The 20,391-nt window shown below is 46.6% G+C and overlaps 1 protein-coding gene across 2 annotated transcripts in view; it reads right to left on the bottom strand.

Moving 5' to 3' along the window:
• CASKIN1 (CASK interacting protein 1) overlaps positions 1 to 20,391 on the bottom strand; it is a 132,301-nt gene that overhangs the window by 32,409 nt on the left and 79,501 nt on the right. For both annotated transcript variants that reach the window (XM_040440690.1, XM_040440689.1), the window contains exons 3-10: positions 15,304 to 15,401; positions 14,506 to 14,651; positions 10,219 to 10,314; positions 9,656 to 9,786; positions 6,540 to 6,648; positions 5,388 to 5,496; positions 4,839 to 4,933; positions 2,181 to 2,298 (exon numbers count right to left, since the gene is read on the bottom strand). In XM_040440690.1, coding sequence (XP_040296624.1) covers positions 2,181 to 2,298; positions 4,839 to 4,933; positions 5,388 to 5,496; positions 6,540 to 6,648; positions 9,656 to 9,786; positions 10,219 to 10,314; positions 14,506 to 14,651; positions 15,304 to 15,401 — 902 coding nt within the window. The remainder of the gene's footprint in view (positions 1 to 2,180; positions 2,299 to 4,838; positions 4,934 to 5,387; positions 5,497 to 6,539; positions 6,649 to 9,655; positions 9,787 to 10,218; positions 10,315 to 14,505; positions 14,652 to 15,303; positions 15,402 to 20,391) is intronic.

The raw sequence follows: 20,391 nt of genomic DNA on the forward strand, positions 1-20,391 counted from the left end.
CTCTATTATTCCTACTAGAAGTTATGAATGAATTGCCGGCAGTCTGCAATGAAGGTCCATCTGGGTGTTACCAGTTTGGGGTGTGTCTGATACTATCCAATTAGCACCGCTAGTGTGCATAGACACGCTCAACTGGTAACACCCAGCAGGACCCTCACTGCAGACTGCTGGCAATTAATTCATAACTTCTAGAGGAATAATAGAGGAGTGGCACAACAAAGAGTCATAAGAATGGATGCTCCAGAATAATAAAGCGAAGTTGTAAGTAAAAGAGACAGGTCAGGAGAGGGGACGGGTTCTCTTTAACTTATGAAATGTTTTCAAAGGAGAAGGTGTTTTTGTAATCCGTGTTGCCATCTGGACATGTATAACATACTGACGGGATATGACATAAATGACTGATAGGGGACCTGCACCCATCTCAAGAACTGAGACATGACACGCATGCGCAGTGTCCACTCCTTTCGCTGTTATGGGACTTCCAGCGCGTTCGGCTATATTTGGAAGTCCCACAGCATTGAATGGACAGGACACAGCAAATATGGGACCTCTTCCTCCATTCACGCTATGGGATTTTCGTAGAACTTGGCTATATTCGGAAATCCCACTGCAGTGAATGGCGAAAGCTGTCGATGCACAGCGTACTCTCCATTCACATCGGGCGAGCGTGCTCGGCTATTTCCAGAAGTCCCACAGCATTGAATGGACAAGACACCACACATATGTGGCTGGCCAGCCCTCCATTCTCCGCTATTGGACTTCCATAGAGCTTGGCTATTTTCAGAAACCCTATTGCAGTGATTAAAGGCTATGTACACATTTTTTAGGATTGAATTTGACTAATTTTGGGCTAAAAATCATTTATTCAGCCATTCTGTCACAAAGGGTTAACTGCTTGTCTGGCGGTGTCACATAAACCTTGTGTCTCTAATAACCCTTATCTCTAAATTACTAAAAGGTCATAAACACTTATTTAAGCCACATTCTTATCAGTTAGATAAGGATTGAGCTATAATGAAAAGTTTAGGAGGTCAGAGATCAGAGATAAGGAGCCGTCAGCTGAGCTGCCTGACGGAACAGAGTAAAAATACAGAGCCTGCTACTAAGGAATCTCAAGGCTGTACAGAGAAAGAGGCTCAACATTTTTAATAAAGACCAATTGAAAAAGTGATTTTTATCTCAAAATTAGTACAATGCAATAATAATTTAAAAAATTGCCCCCAAAAGTGCACATATAGCCTTTAAAGAAAGCCATGTATGAGTGACATGCTCTTCATTCACGTCAGGGCCCTGTTTTTGCGATAGGTGCTGGTCCTAAAGGTGGGACTCGCACCTATAACACATTTATGTCCTATCCCATCAATATGCCCTCAAGGTCCAAATGGGACAACCCCTTCAAGATAGTCAGATGTGCAAAAAATGCTGCCCAGTTGTATTCTACTGGAAATAATCGGATAAACCCGTCACCACGTGTGTAACCACAATCACCGGCCTCACATGGGAATAATTTTAGTGTCGGTGTTATACAAAGCGCTATAATGGCCGAGAAAATGGCCACTGGGTGTGACAGAGCAGGTCCCACAGGTTGTGGTCACTTCTGTGAAGGAGACCAATCAGGTTGCTTCTTTCATTTTCCCAACAGCCTGTGAAAAATGTGAGCTGCAATCTGATTGGTCGCTATAGGCCACTGCTCCACTTCTCCTCTATGGGCCCAATTCAGATTTGTCTGGATAAAGCTGCCCACTGGCTGATGACACCACATAATTAGATAAGCTGCCATTGTGAAGAATGTTTCCTCCCGTCTGTATGGCGGCATTGCGCGCGCTGCCAATCTAATCTGGTCGCGTTCAATCCAACTATAAAAATAGTTTACGCTGTAATATAATGAGGCTGCGGATTAAAAGGGACAACAGGATGTAATTAAACTGTTTACTAAAGAATCCGTTGATGTTCGGATGCTTTCTTCCAAAAACAGCGCCACGCCTGAACGCAGGTCGCATGAGGTATTGCAGCTCAGCCCCATTCACTTCAAAGGAGCTGAGTTGCAATGCCAGACTCAACCTGGGGACAGGTGTGGTGCTAAGTCTGTAAGGAAGCAGCCGTGTTTTTGTGATACTGGACAGCCCCTTTAAATATGGATAACACATAGCCGTACAATACTGCATAAAGAGAGGCTTTGCCTGTTCGCTTGCTGATGGCCTCCACCAGATTGGCCGGGAAGTAGCCCACTCTATCATTGCCCGTCCTGTTGTCATGAATGCAACCTTTCCACCGACCGTCAGGATGCTGCTCCAAAACCTGCCCATAGGGGGAGAGAGAGAGAGAGAGAGCCACGGTGAGAACACGAACAAGATGGACTGTGCCGCCAAAGGGCAGATTCACGTGGCCATAAGAAGGACACCATTTTAGCCTTTGCATTATGGACCCTCCGTGGTTTTACTGGACCTGTCTTGGTTCTATTGTGACCCAAGCAAGGCTCAGGGGTGGGAGGGGGGTCTGGGGATTGCGGTTTAAAGGCCTCTTTCACATGAACTATACGGATTGTGTCCGGATGCGTTCACTGAAACTCGCACCATTACGCTAGCAAGTTCAGTCAGTTTTGCCTGCAATTGCGTTCAGTATTTCAGTTTTTTCGGCGCGGGTGCAATCAGCTTTTGGCCTCATGCACACGACCGTTTTTCGAGCCGCTCTGGTGCGGACCCATTCATTTCAAAGGGTCCGCAAAAAATGCAGACCACACCGTGTGCTGTCCGCATCCGTATATCCGATCCGTAGCCCCGCAAAAAAAATAGAACATGTCCTATTCTTGTCCGTTTTAGGCATTGTTACAATGGATCCGCTAAAAAAAATACGGATGTCATCCGTTTTTTTTTGCAGATACGCAATTTGCGAACTGCAAAACACATACGGTCGTGTGCATGTAGCCTTAATGCGTTTTTTTACAAACATCTCCTAGCAACCATCAGTGAAAAACGCATAGCATCCAGACTGTATCCAGGTTACATCCGGATGCGATGCGTTTTTCACTGAAGCCCCATTCACTTCTATGGGGCCGGGGCTGCGTGAAAAACGCAGAATATAGAACATGCTGCGATTCTTCCGCAACGCAGAAATGATGCGTGAAAAAAAAAAACACTCATGTACACAGACCCATTGAAATGAATGGGTCAGGATTCGGTGCGGGTGTTCTGCGTTCACTTGACGGATTGCACCCGCGCGGAAAACTCGCTCGTGTGAAAGAAGCCTAAAAGTCTTTTCTGAGACTTTACTACTGATGACCTATCCTCAGGACTGATTAGTGGGGGTCGGAAAACCCCCACAGGATTAGAAAAAACGCTAGTGTGTGGTATTACAGCACAGACCTTCAATAGAGCCGAACTGCAATACCAGGCACCGCCTGTGGCCAGGAGTGGCGCTGTTTTTAGAAGGAAGCAGCCAGGTTTTTTCTAATCCCGGACAAGCCCTTTAAGGACTCATAGGACTCATGCACATAAAAGTATTTTCTTTCCGTGTCCATTCCGTTTTTTTTGTTTGTTTTTTTCGGACCGTATGTGGAACTATTCATTTCAATGGGTCCGCAAAAAAAACAGAAGTTAGGGCTCATGCACACAACCATATGTATTTTGCGTTCCGCAAAAAAATGGATCAGCACAAAATATGGATGACGTCCGTGTGTATTCCGTATTTTGCAGAACGGAACAGCTGGCCCCTAATAGAACAGTACTATACTTGTCCATAAGGCTACATGCACACGACCGTATGTGTTTTGCGGTCCGGAAATTGCGGATCCGCAAAAAAAAAAAACGGTTGACATCAGTTTTTTTTGGGCGGATCTATTGTAACAATGCCTAAAACGGACAAGAATAGGACATGTTCTAATTTTTTTGCGGGGCTTTGGAACGGACACACTGATACGGACAGCACACGGTGTGCTGTTCGTATTTTTTGCGGACCCATTGAAATGAATGGGTCTGCATCCTATCCGCAAAAAAAACGGAACGGACACAGAAACAAACAACGTTCGTGTGCATATAGCCTAAGGCCTCATGCATACGACCGTTGTGTGTTTTGCGGTCCGCAAATTGCGGATCCGCAAAACACATATGGCGTACGTGTGCGTTCTGCAATTTGCGGAACGGCATGGACAGTCATTGATATAACTGCCTATTCTTGTCTGCAAAACGGACAAGAATAGGACAGGTTATATTTTTTTTGCGGACCACGGAACGGAGCAACGGATGCGGACAGCACACGGAGTGCTGTTCGCATCTTTTGCGGCCCCATTGAAGTGAATGGGTCTGCATCCAAGCCGCAAAAACTGCGGTTCGGATGCGGACCAAAACAACCGTCGTGTGCATGAGGCCTAATGTGCACAATAATAGGACTTGTTCGTATTTTTGAGGAAAGGACATATATACGTACGGAAACGGAATGCACACAAAGTAACTTCTGTTTTTTTTGCGGACCCATTGAAATTAATAGTTCCGCATACGGTCCGCTAAAAAACCCAGAATTGACACGGAAAGAAAATAAGTTTTTGTGCATGAGCTCTTACTCTGTGTGCATTCCGTTTCCGTATGTCTATATGTCCATTCCGCAAAAAGATAGAACCTGCCCTGTTTTTGCCGGCAAATCACAGTCCGTGGCTCCATTCAAGTCAATGGGTTCGCAAAAAAAACGCATGACATACGGAAACCATACAGAGTATTTTTTTGCAGGATTACGGAACGGAAACTATATGGAAACACTACGGATACAAAAAACCGAAATACCAAAAGACGTGTGCATGAGGCCTAATAGTCTGTTACGGCTGCGCTGGACGTAGGCTTAAGACTCACCGTGATCACGTCTCCCATTTTAATATTGAGACTGGTCAGATCGTAGTTATTGCAGTAATCCTTTAGCGCCCTGACCTGCAGAGCTGCCGAGGCATCTGGGAAAGACGGCAGAGAAATAAAACGGTCACCAAATTTATAGTGCAATCGTGTCTCTACATGTATGACCTGCTGTCCATCCGGAGACCATACCGTGGAGGTAGACTAGATGACCACCATTGGGCCCATTCCCACCTCCACTGTGCCAAATGGCCAAAACCTGTGCAGGATCCTGATCTCTGAACTGAATTTTTGGAAAACTATGGGTCGGGGATTTGGCATGGAAAGGGATGAAAGGTGACAACCGCCAAACCGTTCTTGGTGGCCTCATACTGGCGGGCCGGGAGAAGGGGTGTAAAGAGGTGGATTGGCAGATTGGCTAAGAAGGGTCAGATGACCTGCAATGTGACTCCTTGGGTACCAGGTCAATGGCCAATCAGAGAGGAGAGCATTCTATCTCTGATTTTGGGGTCATTCTTGGGGCGATATAGCCATAAAGTGGGGGTTCCTTACCTCGTAACATCTGCTTAATCTCTTTGCTGGCCTGAGTGCCCGTAAACTGATTGACGATGTCCAGGGCTGACTGATTGTAGGTGTTCCTCACGTGAGCATTGATCCCACTCTGCAAGTGAAAGCAGAAATTAGATCACGCAGCGCGCAGGGTCGTCAATATGGAGGAAATCGAGTCCTTACAGGACATGTAATAAGATGTGGGGAGGACAGGGTTAAAGCAAATAGAAGAAAACCGCAGGGACCGCATACCCTATGGCTGCCCGTTTTATCTGACACGGTCCCTCAGGGTTTATCTTTGAAGTGGTGAGAATCAGCCGGGCCCCTGAGGAGTCCTGGACTCTTGGGACCGCCAGATCAAAAAGCATTAAACGTCTCTCTACAGGATCCAAACCTCCGGGGCATTTACAGCCGCACGAAACTATTAGAATACCATGCTCTACATCTGCAAGACGAGAAGAACTCAACTATTGCGGTCAAAAATGACCAAAAAATTCCATTCGTCTGGTGGCATGTGTGGCGGTCTAGTGGAAAATCTGCTAGACTTGAACCATGCCAATCCTGAGCTTTCCAGATTATTGGAACCAGGGGTGGACTTTACCACCACACAAACCAAGCAAGTGATTGGGGCCCCAGAGATCAGGGGAAGCCGCCTGTGCAGAGGGGCCCAGACGGGTTAGGGGATCAGTAGTAGAAGTGCCCAGGCGTATTAGGTTGGTGAATTATAGACAAAGGGCCCCCGTCCTGGGAACGACCCCAAACCACATGGGAACTCCTTTTTTATAGGCAGGAATTATAAAACCCCCTGACCATTTTTGGAGAGGAGCAATCCAAACTTGCAGGGACGCTCTATGAAAATGATGGACTGTCCCTGCAAATTCAGGGCTTTTGGGAAGTATACTCAGGCTGCACTGCTAAGCTGATAGTGAGGCTTAGCGGTACGATGGGGCGGAGCTTAGCGGTATGTTGGGGCGGAGCTTAGTGGTACAAAAGGGTGGAGCTTAGTGGTACAAAAGGGTGGAGCTTAGAGGTGATGGGAGCTTGAGGCACCAGAAATGCCAAATGCGCCCCTTCCCCCCCCCCAATTGGAACGTATGATGGCAAATGGCGGGACGTCCTAATAGCGTACACCATGTGTTACCTCCAGATACCTACATCCAGAAGGAGCCGCACCACCTCCGTTTTCCCGCACAGGGCCGCCTCGTGTAGAGCTGTTCCCGATTTGGTTTGACGATTAATATCAATTCCCGCTTGCAAGAGGAGCCTGGAAATACACAGAATAATAAGAGAACTAATTCGTAGGACTTTATAGCGAAGTCTAGGGTAGTGGAGCCTCACACGAGATGTGGAGAGACCCAGTAGAAATGTAAATGTCACACCAGAGAGGAATGCTGGGAGTTGTAGTTCTCACAGTGCACATCCCTGGTGTATATGGTCATTCAGTCAATACAGGCCATCACGGGCAAGCACTGAATCCCGGGCGGCCGAGAAGGTGACCACCCATGGGAGCTTCTCCCTCCCCGCTATCACATCATCTGGGTGAGATTCTCCCTCCCCGCTGGAACGTCTCACAGAGACAGACTCGCCTTCCATACATGGGCAGAAAACGCATAAAAAATAGTTAAATAATAAACGTCAACCTGATATAAAATAGTCATGACAACGATAGGTAAAATCAGGAGGGAATATCCGTTAAAACGTTGGTAAATATAAGTCGCGCTGTGTTGTCCGGATGAGGCAGCTTCGGGGGTTTTAGAAACATGAAGAGAGCAGTTCAGGTTGTAACAGCCGCCAATATTTCACAGTTATTGGCGGCTTACACCAGCAATATACGGGGCAGTGTTACTCCCGATGCTGCTGTCGGCTGAAAGTAAGAGAAATGCCTGGGTTTTATTACCAAATATTTCTAGAATTGAGGAGATTGAGGCCGAAATGCGTCTGACAACGTCTTTTGTCATGTACAATACAGGAACTCACAGCGTATAACAGCTCTGTACCCAAAGTGTCAGCGTCATTATCCTGTACCCAAAGTGTCAGCGTCATTATCCTGTACCCCAAGTGTCAGTGTCATTATCCTGTACCCCAACCGGCAGTGTCATTATCCTGTACCCCAAGTGTCAGCGTCATTATCCTGTACCCCGAGTGTCAGCATCATTATCCTGTACCCCAAGTGTCAGCGTCATTATCCTGTACCCCAAGTGTCAGCGTCATTATCCTGTACCCCAAGTGTCAGCGTCATTATCCTGTACCCTGAGTGTCAGCGTCATTATCCTGTACCCCGAGTGTCAGCGTCATTATCCTGTACCCCAAGTGTCAGCGTCATTATCCTGTACCCCAAGTGTCAGCGTCATTATCCTGTACCCCAAGTGTCAGCGTCATTATCCTGTACCCAAAGTGTCAGCGTCATTATCCTGTACCCCAAGTGTCAGTGTCATTATCCTGTACCCCAACCGGCAGTGTCATTATCCTGTACCCCAAGTGTCAGCGTCATTATCCTGTACCCCGAGTGTCAGCATCATTATCCTGTACCCCAAGTGTCAGCGTCATTATCCTGTACCCCAAGTGTCAGCGTCATTATCCTGTACCCCAAGTGTCAGCGTCATTATCCTGTACCCCAAGTGTCAGCGTCACTATCCTGTACCCCAAGTGTCAGCGTCATTATCCTGTACCCCAAGTGTCAGCGTCATTATCCTGTACCCCAAGTGTCAGCGTCATTATCCTGTACCCTGAGTGTCAGCGTCATTATCCTGTACCCCGAGTGTCAGCGTCATTATCCTGTACCCCAAGTGTCAGCGTCATTATCCTGTACCCCAAGTGTCAGCGTCATTATCCTGTACCCCAAGTGTCAGTGTCATTATCCTGTACCCCGAGTGTCAGCGTCATTATCCTGTACCCCAAGTGTCAGCGTCATTATCCTGTACCCCAAGTGTCAGCGTCATTATCCTGTACCCCAAGTGTCAGCGTCATTATCCTGTACCCCAAGTGTCAGCGTCACTATCCTGTACCCCAAGTGTCAGCGTCATTATCCTGTACCCCAAGTGTCAGCGTCATTATCCTGTACCCCAAGTGTCAGCGTCACTATCCTGTACCCCAAGTGTCAGCGTCATTATCCTGTACCCCAAGTATCAGCGTCATTATCCTGTACCCCAAGTGTCAGCGTCATTATCCTGTACCCCGAGTGTCAGCGTCATTATCCTGTACCCCGAGTGTCAGCGTCATTATCCTGTACCCCGAGTGTCAGCATCATTATCCTGTACCCCAAGTGTCAGCGTCATTATCCTGTACCCCAAGTGTCAGTGTCATTATCCTGTACCCCAAGTGTCAGTGTCATTATCCTGTACCCCGAGTGTCAGCGTCATTATCCTGTACCCCGAGTGTCAGCGTCATTATCCTGTACCCCAAGTGTCAGCGTCATTATCCTGTACCCCAAGTGTCAGTGTCATTATCCTGTACCCCAAGTGTCAGTGTCATTATCCTGTACCCCAACCGGCAGTGTCATTATCCTGTACCCCAAGTGTCAGCGTCATTATCCTGTACCCCGAGTGTCAGCATCATTATCCTGTACCCCAAGTGTCAGCGTCATTATCCAGTACCCCAAGTGCCAGTGTCATTATCCTGTACCCCAAGTGTCAGTGTCATTATCCTGTACCCCAAGTGTCAGCGTCACTATCCTGTACCCCAAGTGTCAGTGTCATTATCCTGTACCCCAAGTGTCAGCGTCACTATCCTGTACCCCGAGTGTCAGCGTCACTATCCTGTACCCCGAGTGTCAGCGTCATTATCCTGTACCCCAAGTGTCAGCGTCACTATCCTGTACCCCAAGTGTCAGCGTCATTATCCTGTACCCCAAGTGTCAGCGTCATTATACTGTACCCCAAGTGTCAGTGTCATTATCCTGCACCCCAAGTGTCATTATCCTGTACCCCAAGTGTCAGTGTCATTATCCTGTACCCCAAGTGTCATTATCCTGTACCCCGAGTGTCAGCGTCATTATCCTGTACCCCAAGTGTCAGCGTCACTATCCTGTACCCCAAGTGTCAGCGTCATTATCCTGTACCCCAAGTGTCAGCGTCATTATACTGTACCCCAAGTGTCAGTGTCATTATCCTGCACCCCAAGTGTCATTATCCTGTACCCCAAGTGTCAGTGTCATTATCCTGCACCCCAAGTGTCATTATCCTGTACCCCAAGTGTCAGTATACCATATGTTGCACTGGTCAGATACACCCCATGATCAGGGAGCTGCAGCGCTGGTCCAGTTACTTCCTTACCTGATAATATCGATGTGACCGTTCTTGGCTGCCAGGTGCAGGGGGCTGGTCCCGTTGGGGTCCGTACTATCTCCGGGCTTTGGCTCTAGCAGCGCCGCACACATGTTACTGTTTAATAACAGCTGAACGACCTGCAGATGATAGAGGTGGATCCTGCTGTTAGAGGATGAATAATTCAGCGGCAGGACAAGTCCCTTGGCATCAATGTCAGATATCACAACGCTTCTCCATCTCATCTATGCCGCTGGCTCATTCATGGGGCGGCCCCTTTATTCTAACAATGGATTGTGATGAACATTTTAGTATCCTGGCGGCAGGTTTCTGGTGGACAGCGTTTACTGAAGATAATTCTGAACTTATACAGCCTTGTAAAAACTTCATGGTTTAATGGCCGCAGGGAAGCCAAAAATATTCTAATTCCAAAGTAATGATCCAGTCCTGCCCTAGAGTAGCCTACAATTCTCTGCATGATCACCATCTAGTGGCCAGAAACGGTACTACCACAGATTACAGCATTGGATTTCAGTGTCAAGACTGCTCTCCAGAAAACAGCAAAAACTTACCCCAACTCTTCCAAACTCACACGCCAAGTCCAGAGGAGTTTTTCCAGAGATATCCATGATACAGGGGTTAGACTGGTGCTGAAGTAACATCTCAGACTGGAAATCAAAGGAAGAAAATACATGAATCAAGAATCATTTCCAGACAAAGCAACCTAGAGTGGAAAATGTACCTAGAAATGCAGTGATATGTCTGTTATTTTACAGCTGATCTGTCAGAAGAGGACACGCCTCATATAAAGCGGTGCTTTTTGGATTCTATCTAACAGTTAAAGGGGTATTCCGGGTGTTAAACATTGGACAGTCCTTGGGATAGGCCTCCTCTGAGCCATTGCTAACCATTAATCCGAGTAGAGACGTTCACAACAGAAGGGGAATAACGTTCCGCTTCTGCCTCCTCATTTCAGTGGTCAGTGGACCCCCACTAAAGCTTCTGACATGTCTCTTTATGGAGACTATGGAGAAAGGTCCCTCACTTGAGTACCCTCTCTATGAGACTCTCTAGGTCAGGGATTCTCAACCTGCGGCCCTCCAGCTTTTGTAAAACTACAACTCCCATCATGCCCTGCTGTAGGCTGTCTGAGCATGATGGGAGTGGAAGTTTTGCAACAGCTGGAGGGCCGCAGGTTGGGCATCCCTACTCTAGGTAGTCGCAAAGCAGAAGCTCTGGTGGATTTAAAAACCACCATTTTCTACTATATAGTGGGGGGGGGGGGGGGCTAGGTTCAGACTTGTTGTTTATGAGACAAACCCTTTAACACCAGATTGCTAACGGGTTCATACATTTATATGAAATAAGAAAAGAAATATTAAAAAAGATTGGTTGCTGCACAGTAGTCTGGTTGTGTAGTCTGGACAGCCCACCTAATGACAGCTGTGAGGGGGCGGTCCAGACTACAAAAACCTGACTACATCGCAGAAACTAAGTGGAGAAAGAAATCTAATCAAAGTAGACGACTAATTATTTTTAGATTTACCATCCATGTATGGAGTCATTTTAAAGTGAACCCACCCCTTTAGGGCTCCTGCAGACGGCCCGCAAACAGCAGGTCCGCAATATATGGGCCCCAGCCGTTTGTGCACCGCATCACGGTTGCGGACCCATTCACTTGAATGGGTCCGCAATCCGGAAGGTGCGGCACGGAACTTGTTATATTTTTTATAACTTAAATGGGTCTGCATCCATCTGTGGAAACCGCCCTGATGTTGCAAATTGCTGTCCCCAATGCGCGGAACGGCCGTGTGCATGAGGCGTTAATGTGTGAAACTGAACGCAGCTTCCTAAAGCTCCTCCGACCCCTTTATCTCTCCTCCGAGCATTTAACACCTTTTGCAGCATCTCCCCGCTTTCTCTCGTCCGCACATCTTTTCTATGAACCGAGATCGTCACATTTTAATAACAGACCTAAATACACGGGTATTTATAGCGCATTCGGCGCTGGCGTTATCACAAAGGAAAGAGGGGATTTCATCTTTCATAAAAACGCCGACTACCTTATCTGAACCCTGAAAAAAAAAAAGAAAGGGGGGGGGGGGAATCCTCTGCATCATTAATATTAGGTTCCATAAAATATTCCCTTTTATGCATGCCGCGCAACATAGATGCTCGAGCGTCAAGATTCAGTCACACCCTGGGAGATCAATCCGGAAACGGAACCGATAATTCGAGGAACAGAAGACTGCTGATTTAAAGGCCAACTCCATACAAAGTCTAAAAATTCAGGGGTGACTGCAGCGAACCTCGATATCCCTGAGCCCTTTATGCCCCACACGTGTGGGTTAAAGAGGATGAGATATGAGGAGCTGTTTCTGGGGGTCCTCATACAGTGGATATAAAAAGTCTACACGCCCCTGTTAAAATGTCAGGTTTCTGTGATGTAAAAAAAATGAGACAAAGATAAATCATTTCAGAACTTTTTCCACCTTTAATGTGACCTATAAACTGTACAACTCAATTGAAAAACAAACTGAAATCTTTTAGGTGGAAGGAAACAAAAAACAAAAATAATGTGGTTGCATAAGTGTGCACACCCTCTTATAACTGGGGATGTAGCTGTGTTCAGAATTAAGCAATCACATTCACAATCCTGTTAAATAGGAGTCAGCATACACCGGCCATCATGTAAAGTGCCTCTGATTAACCCCAAATAAAGTTCAGCTGCTCTAGTTGGTCTTTCCTGAAATTTTCTTAGTCGCCTCCGACAGCAGAAGCCATGGTCCAGAGAGCTTCCAAAGCATCAGAGGGATCTCATTGTTAGAAGGGATCAGTCAGGAGAAGGGTACAAGAGAATTCCCAAGGCATTAGATAGACCATGGAACACAGTGAAGACCGTCATCATCAAGTGGAGAAAATATGGCACAACAGTGACATCACCAAGAACTGGACGTCCCTCCAAAATTGATGAAAAGACGAGAAGAAAACTGGTCTGGGAGGCGACCAAGAGGCCGACAGCAACATTAAAGGAGCTGCAGGAATATCTGGCAAGTACTGGCTGTGTGGTACATGTGACAACAATCTCCCGTATTCTTCATATGTCTGGGCTATGGGGTAGAGGGGCAAGACGAAAGCCTTTTCTTACCAAGAAAAACATCCAAGCCAGGCTACATTTTGCAAAAAAACATCTGAAGTCTCCCAAAAGCATGTGGGAAAAGGTGTTATGGTCTGATGAAACCAAGGTTGAACTTTTTGGCCATAATTCCAAAAGATATGTTTGGTGCAAAAACAACTCTGCACATCACCAAAACCCCATCCCCACAGTGAAGCATGGTGGTGGCAGCATCATGCCAAGGGGCTGTTCTTCTTCAGCTGGAACTAGGGCCTTAGTTAAGCTAGAGGGAATTATGGACAGTTCCAAATACCAGTCAATATTGGCCCAAAACCTTCAGGCTTCTGCTTAGACAGATGAACATGAAGAGGAAATTCATCTTTCAGCATGACAACGACCCAAAGCATACATCCAAATCAACCAAGGAATAGCTTCACCACAAGAAGATTAAAGTTTTGGAATGGCCCAGCCACAGCCCAGACCTGAATCTGATTGAAAATCTGTGGGGTGATCTGAAGAGGGCTGTGCCCAGGAGATGCCCTCACAATTTGACAGATTTGGAGTGTTTTTGCAAAAAAGAGTGGGCAAATCGTGCCAAGTCAAAATGTGCCATGCTGATAGACTCCTACCCCAAAAAGACTGAGCGCTGTAATAAAATCAAAAGGTGCTTCAACAAAGTATTAGTTTAAGGGTGTGCACACTTATGCAACCATATTATTTTATTTTTATATTTTTCCTTCCCTCCACCTAAAAGATTTCAGTTTGTTTTTCAATTGAGTTGTACAGTTTATAGGTCACATTAAAGGTGGAAAAAGTTCTGAAATGATTTATCTTTGTCTCATTTTTTTACATCACAGACACCTGACATTTTAACAGGGGTGTGTAGACTTCTTATATCCACTGTATAGACAAGCTGTCCCTGTGCTGCCTGTGACTGGGAGATAAACTGTGCTCAATAGGGACTTTGGGTGCCGCAGGTTTAAAGAGTCACAAATTTTTTCACGTCTGTTCTAGGGTTCTATCTACCGGGAGTCCATTTTTATGTGGGCCTGATTTGTGAACTGGGCTTTAAAGGGGTGTGGCATGGACAGATTTGTATAGAGAGGCCGTTTTGGGGACATCCCAGGGCCTAAGCAGGGGTGGCGCTTACAGCTATATACACAATTTGACCCTAGATATTTTGGGTATGACAAGAGTCGGACTGAAGTCTTCTGGGCCCACCAGAGGAAATTATACTGAGAGCTCACCCACTGTGCATATAGGGCCTTGAGGCCCCATTATTGTCATAACTTGGGCCCACGGAAGGATCCTCTGGTACTCTGGTGGGCCCATCCAACCCTTGGGAAGACACTGGGGGAACAGGATGATATGCCTCCAAAGTGTCCCTCTTTTGGAGGGACAGTCCCTCTTTTTGACCCAAGTCCCTCTTTGATCCTTAAATGTCCCTCTTTTTGACCTGGAGAATTAATTCATAAATGCAGTTCTGACGGAGTCAGTAATTACGCTTTGGGCGGAGTTTGACACATGGCCTGGTATAAAAAAAAATGCGTTGGGAGGTATGGGATGATGGCTGAACCTAGAGGCCTACTTGGATTTTCTTAACCTGCAAAACCATATACCTATCTACAATCCTGGATTTTACAGGACAATGGAGGCATAGAAGATACCATAGGAAGACTAACCATAGCAACCAACACGATCACCTTAGACATATAATAAAGTATATTAGACACTTTTTACCTACCACATCGTAGTGTCCATGCTGAGCCGCCTGGTGCAATGGGATCTGCCCCTCGTCTGACTGGATATTCACCGCAGACCCAGACTTGAGAAGCAGCTTCATAGGTTCCTTCTTGCCCTGCCAAGCCGCGTAATGGAGCGGACGCATCCCTGTGTGACAAATCCAACACTGATCAGTGCCCTCTGCCGGCCAGTGCCTCATGGGCTAACAGTCCTGTGAAGGTGGACACCACGATGGAGCTTCTGGTGTAACACCTAAACCTAGGCCCAGCACCTGGCCATCGATGACATCACTATCTTACCCCAGCAGTGATCATGGGCCATAGAACACACTGGTGATCCATATGTCAACTAATTCATATGAATCATATCTTTTAAGGGGTTCTGCACATTTGTCCATGTCCAAACTAAACCTGGTCTCCAAAAATACTTCTATCCCCTTGTCTGCATTACCCCCAAAGGATGCATTTATGGTAGACCCAGTTGACTACTTCAACCATGAAGGAAAAGGCAACAGAAAATGTCCTAAAAAATTGGCTAAATTTAGAGAATGGAAAGCAATTCCCCATAAGGCAACATCTCAGGTCCTTGGAGCTTCCTAAATTACTAGATCCTTCTGTGGTCTAGATGTTCTCCAAGAACCTACATCAGCTTCCTGGGTTCTTTCTTGACCACAGATTGTGTGAAGATCAGTGCAACTAGAGGGACATTGGCCGGGCATAAAGCTGCACCCTACGCCTCCAGTTCTATTATCGGCATCCCATCCCTGACTCGTGTCCTCACCATTGACTCGTCCTCTCACCTTTGTTATCTTTAATGTCCACAGCGGCCTGTGCTTCCAGGAGCAGAGAGATTAGCTCAGTGTTCCCTATGAGGGCCGCATGGTGCAGGGCCGAGAACCTGCAAGAGACAACATCCACACAATGACATTCGGCGGTGCTGTTCCTCGGCTTCCCCTGTGAATGAATTACTAGCAGTTTGCAGTGATGGTCCAGATGCTTGTTACCAGTTGGGGGTGGGTCCCTGCACAGTCTGACACTGTCCAATCAGCGCTGCCAGTGACTGCACACCCTAACTGGTAACACCCATCTGGACCTTCACTAAAAACTTCTGGCAATTCATTCATAACTTCTATCAGGATTAATAGAGGAATGGCACAACACAGAGTGATAAAAATAGATGCTTCAGAATTGTTATTACATGGGGGATGCAAGTAGTCATTAAACAGACATGTCAGGAGAGGTAATAGGGCGTCTTAAAAAAAAAAAAAAAAAAAAAAGAGCTGTGCAGTTCTTCACCTCCCCTGTGGTGGCGCTGCAGGGGAATTCAGCACTTACGGATTGGTTCCTAATAATTTGCACAGCATCGCATGGAGATACTGTGAGCCGCTTAGGGTGGATTCAGACAATAAGCAGGCGGATTACAGAACCTGGCAAGTGCAAGAGACTTTACGAACCTCAACCACATGCCACTTCAGGGTCGGGGGGGAATCTGCAGCGAATCGGTAGTACATTCCGCTTGGTAACACTTTGGTGCGGATTTGTGGAGAGTTTCACTGCAGAATATTTCCGCAACAATGAGGACTTACCCCTAGGGTATGCCCACATGTATGGGAAAATCACCCCTAGGGTATACCCACATGTACTGGAAAATCACCCCTTGGGTATGCCCACATGTACTGGAAAATCACCCCTAGGGTATGCCCACATGTACTGGAAAATCACCCCTAGGGTATGCCCACATGTACTGGAAAATCACCCCTTGGGTATGCCCACATGTACCGGGAAATCACCCCTAGGGTATGCCCACATGTACTGGAAAATCACCCCTAGGGTATGCCCACATGTACGGGAAAATCACCCCTAGGGTATGCCCACATGTACTGGAAAATAACCCCTAGGGTATGCCCACATGTACTGGAAAATAACCCCTAGGGTATGCCCACATGTATCGGAAAATCACCCCTAGGGTATGCCCACATGTACCGGAAAATAACCCCTAGGGTATGCCCACATGTACCGGAAAATCACCCCTAGGGTATGCCCACATGTACTGGAAAATCACCCTTAGGGTATGCCCACATGTACCGGAAAATCACCCCTAAGGTATGCCCACATGTACCGGAAAATTACCCCTAGGGTATGCCCACATGTACTGGAAAATAACCCCTAGGGTATGCCCACATGTACTGGAAAATCACCCCTAAGGTATGCCCACATGTACTGGAAAATTACCCCTAGGGTATGCCCACATGTACTGGAAAATAACCCCTAGGGTATGGCCACATGTACTGGAAAGTCACCCCTAGGGTATGCCTACATGTACTGGAAAATCACCCCTAGGGTATGCCCACATGTACCGGAAACAAATGTGGACTGAGTTAAACCAGGACTACACCTACACGGGCCGAGCTGCCATGAGCATCCACTGCGCCAGTCCTGTGTCAGCCCCCCCACCAGCGTTCCAGGCCATAGCTTGCCCCAGTGCCCAAGTGGTGGAGAGGCCGCAGGTAACGGCGCGCCCCTGAGTCAGCTTATTATAATTAGGGGCGCGCCGTTACCTGCCGCCGCTGTTTTGATGCTGATTAGGACATCAGGGCGAATGTTAGTGAATTCCGAGCCACGCTGGAGTAAAGTTGTACTGGTTACTGAAGCAGAAAATCACTATGGAGATTTCCCCTCCGCGCCTCCTGCCCGATACTGCAAAGTCAATGCCAGGCAGCGATGCAGAATTACATGCTCCGCTGCCAGGGGGTACAGTAATTTATGTAAAGCAGCCAGGAGCCAGTGCCAATAGACGAGCCCTGATGTACGGTACACTGTGTATAGCTCAGCACAGGGACTGGATCCGAAGGATCTGACAACAGTGACAGATGTGACGCCTGACAACACCTGCAAATCTGTTAAAGGGGAACTCCACTCATAGTGTATGTGCTAGGACTTTGCAATAAACTTCATCCACTCTGTAATTTGTGTGAGGTGTTCAGTTTCCCTGCAGAGCCCCCGCAGGTGAGATGAAGTATTACACAGGCAGCAAGGGTTCAGTTTCTCTGCAGGTAACTAGTCAACGAGTGTTCAATTCCTCTGTAGAGCCCCCGGTAGGGGAAATAAAGCATTACATGGGCCGCAAGGGTTCAATGATCCTGCAGAGCCCCCACAGGGGAAATTAGGTATTACACAGGCGGCAAGTGTTCATTTTCCCTGCAGAGCCCCCACAGGTAAAATGAAGTATTACACAGGCAAGTGTTCAATTTCCCTGCACAGCCCCCACAGGTGACATGAAGTATTACACAGGTGGCAAGTTTTCAATTTCCCTGCAGAGCCCCCAAAGGGAAAATGAAATATTACACATGTGGGAAGTGTTTAGTTTCCCTGCAGAGCCCCCGCAGGGGAAATGAGGTATTACACAGGAAGCAAGTGTTCAGTTGGCACCAATGTCGGAAACCTATAAGCACCAAATAACACCAGCTTAGGGACCATATCCCTAATATTTGGTCCCTGGGTTAGGATCATTTATTAGGCCTTAGCGCTACAATTTTACACAAGACTTTGCTCCAGCTTCTGGAGCTGGTCAACACTACTACTACTTCTCCATTCTTCCCACCATCTCCCTATCATCCAGGGGTTTGTTTCCCATAGCTATGCTTGTGGAGAGGAGATCTCAATGGTGGTTATCAAGACTCACAAGTTGTTATCACCCATTATAATATGAAATGCAGCCATCTTGATCTAGGCCCAGCTGCAGCCTCTCATTGCTGCCCTCTGGTGGCTAAACCTCTGCGCCACCGGGTAAAGAGCTTTCTCATATATAGTGATTTATTTTAAGTTATATAAAAAGAAATAAAAGCGGGAAAATATAAAAGTGTTTGCAATAAAAAAAAAAAGAAAAAAAAAAAGCAAGTTAAAATGCTGCCCGTCAGCGCTTGTGTATGCAAATCAGGTAATTAGCATTCTGGCAGAAGCAGAGCACAGTGACTTATGTGCCACATTTGGAGATGCTCTCCAATTAGCTGGCCAGATGTGCTTGCTTTAATCAAAAGCAGCTCATGAGGACAGAGGCCTCTAGGTGGCGCCCTCATACATTGACAGAAATCTGTGTGCTGTTATAGGCCTGCATTGCAGGTCCCACTGGGAGCGTAGCTGACATTTGTATCTGACAGTCTGATGTAGTGCGGGCTTTGTATCCTCCGGTACATGTCAGGTCTGACTTGGACATGATGCTGGGGCAGTAGGATGAATTCGGTGACTATGACAGAAAAATGTACATCCTGCCCAAAAATGGCCAGTTCTCATATCAGCCTCATACACTGGTGATGTCCATCTGTGTGTCATCATCACAAGAGGCATTGTATACTAACCCCCCTGCATCATAGGAGCCTAGATGACCTGTCTATCAATAAGCTTGCTGACTGTTTCCAACCTTACTGATTGTTCCTAATAACAAATGGCTGAATTATGAGTGCAGCTCTGGAGTATAATACAGGACGTATGTCAGGATTAGAGATGAGCGAATTTCATGTTTGGTAGTAAAAGCGCCTCTATAACAGAATGCCTTAAGTGGCATTCCGTTATTCATTCCGTCATAATAGAAGTCTACGGCCTGCATAACGGATCCGTCCCGTTTCCGCCATGCAGGAGAGGACTCCCCTGCATAACGGAAACGGGACGGAACCGTTTTGCAGCCCATAGACTTCTATTATGACGGAATGAATAACGGATCTGCCTCTAAAGGCTGGACAGTGACTGTACATATGTGGCTAGGTGTAGCTGCGGGGGGCTGGCAGGGCACATGCACAGGGTGCCGGAGGACATTTCATTCCCTGGGTATTTATACAGAGGCCTTGGGCAGCAGACTGAGCCTTTGACGCGGAGAACAGCTTTAACTAATAAAGGGTTAATTGTGAGCCCTGTGGATTACTAGTGGTAAAACCTCACATCTCTATCAGTATATCTGCTCAGCCCTATGTAAGTGCCAGTCTTTACTGATGTCTTGGCATCCTATTCCTGAAGCAGGAGTCTCTGGATGAGCAGGGGCCTTCAGGCTGTCTGACTGTAAATGAACCTTAACAGCTAAAAACAAATTCATGCTAAAAGAAAACGAGTCAATGAATCACATCTACGCGATCTTCCCGAAACGCGCCTGCCATGAGGTAAATGGCCTCTCCGGCGCTAGTTATTCTCCAGCAATCAAAATTGGCAATTAAAACAATGTTATATTAATTAACCGTCACAAATCCTTAATCCGGAGGCTGGACCTCTGTCAGGAACCGGTGCTGATCTCATGAAATGGCAAATATTACTCTGGATGGGAGCGGCGAGTATATCTGGCGGTATAAGAGGCGCGTTGTAATTATTTACATTCATGAGGGGCTCAACTTACTCCGGAAAAAAACAAAAACCCTTAAGGTTTCCGAGCTGAAGAATCTCATTCCCTTTCAGAAAGTAATTATTTCTGTGCAGTGCGGTCCGTTATCCCCGGCCTCATTAACACCTCTTCTCTAGCTGCGCTCTCATGCATTTGTTAGTGTAAGTGTTGACTATTCGACTTGTCTTTTTATTTAAAAAAAACATCTGATGTCCTATTTTGTTCCTGGTTATTCTTAAAGGGACGCTATCACCATTTTTTGTGGAAAATTAAACATTATTTTTGTGGATTTTATACTATTGCTATTTATGTTTATTATTTCCCAGTATTATTTGCCTTATGGAAACAGCCGTGAATGACAGAATGGTCCGGCCCTAGCAATCACATTCTGTTTTACTGTAGGCTGTAAAATGAGATGCTTTTCTACAGCGTGTATAAAGGTAACATCGACATCTAGTGGCCAACATGAAAATTGCAAGGTTTTTTTCATTAACAGTCTCAAAGGACTCATGCATGTTGGCTGTAC

Source organism: Bufo bufo, chromosome 7 (genome assembly GCF_905171765.1).
Source record: "Bufo bufo chromosome 7, aBufBuf1.1, whole genome shotgun sequence".
Lineage (NCBI taxonomy): Eukaryota > Metazoa > Chordata > Amphibia > Anura > Bufonidae > Bufo > Bufo bufo.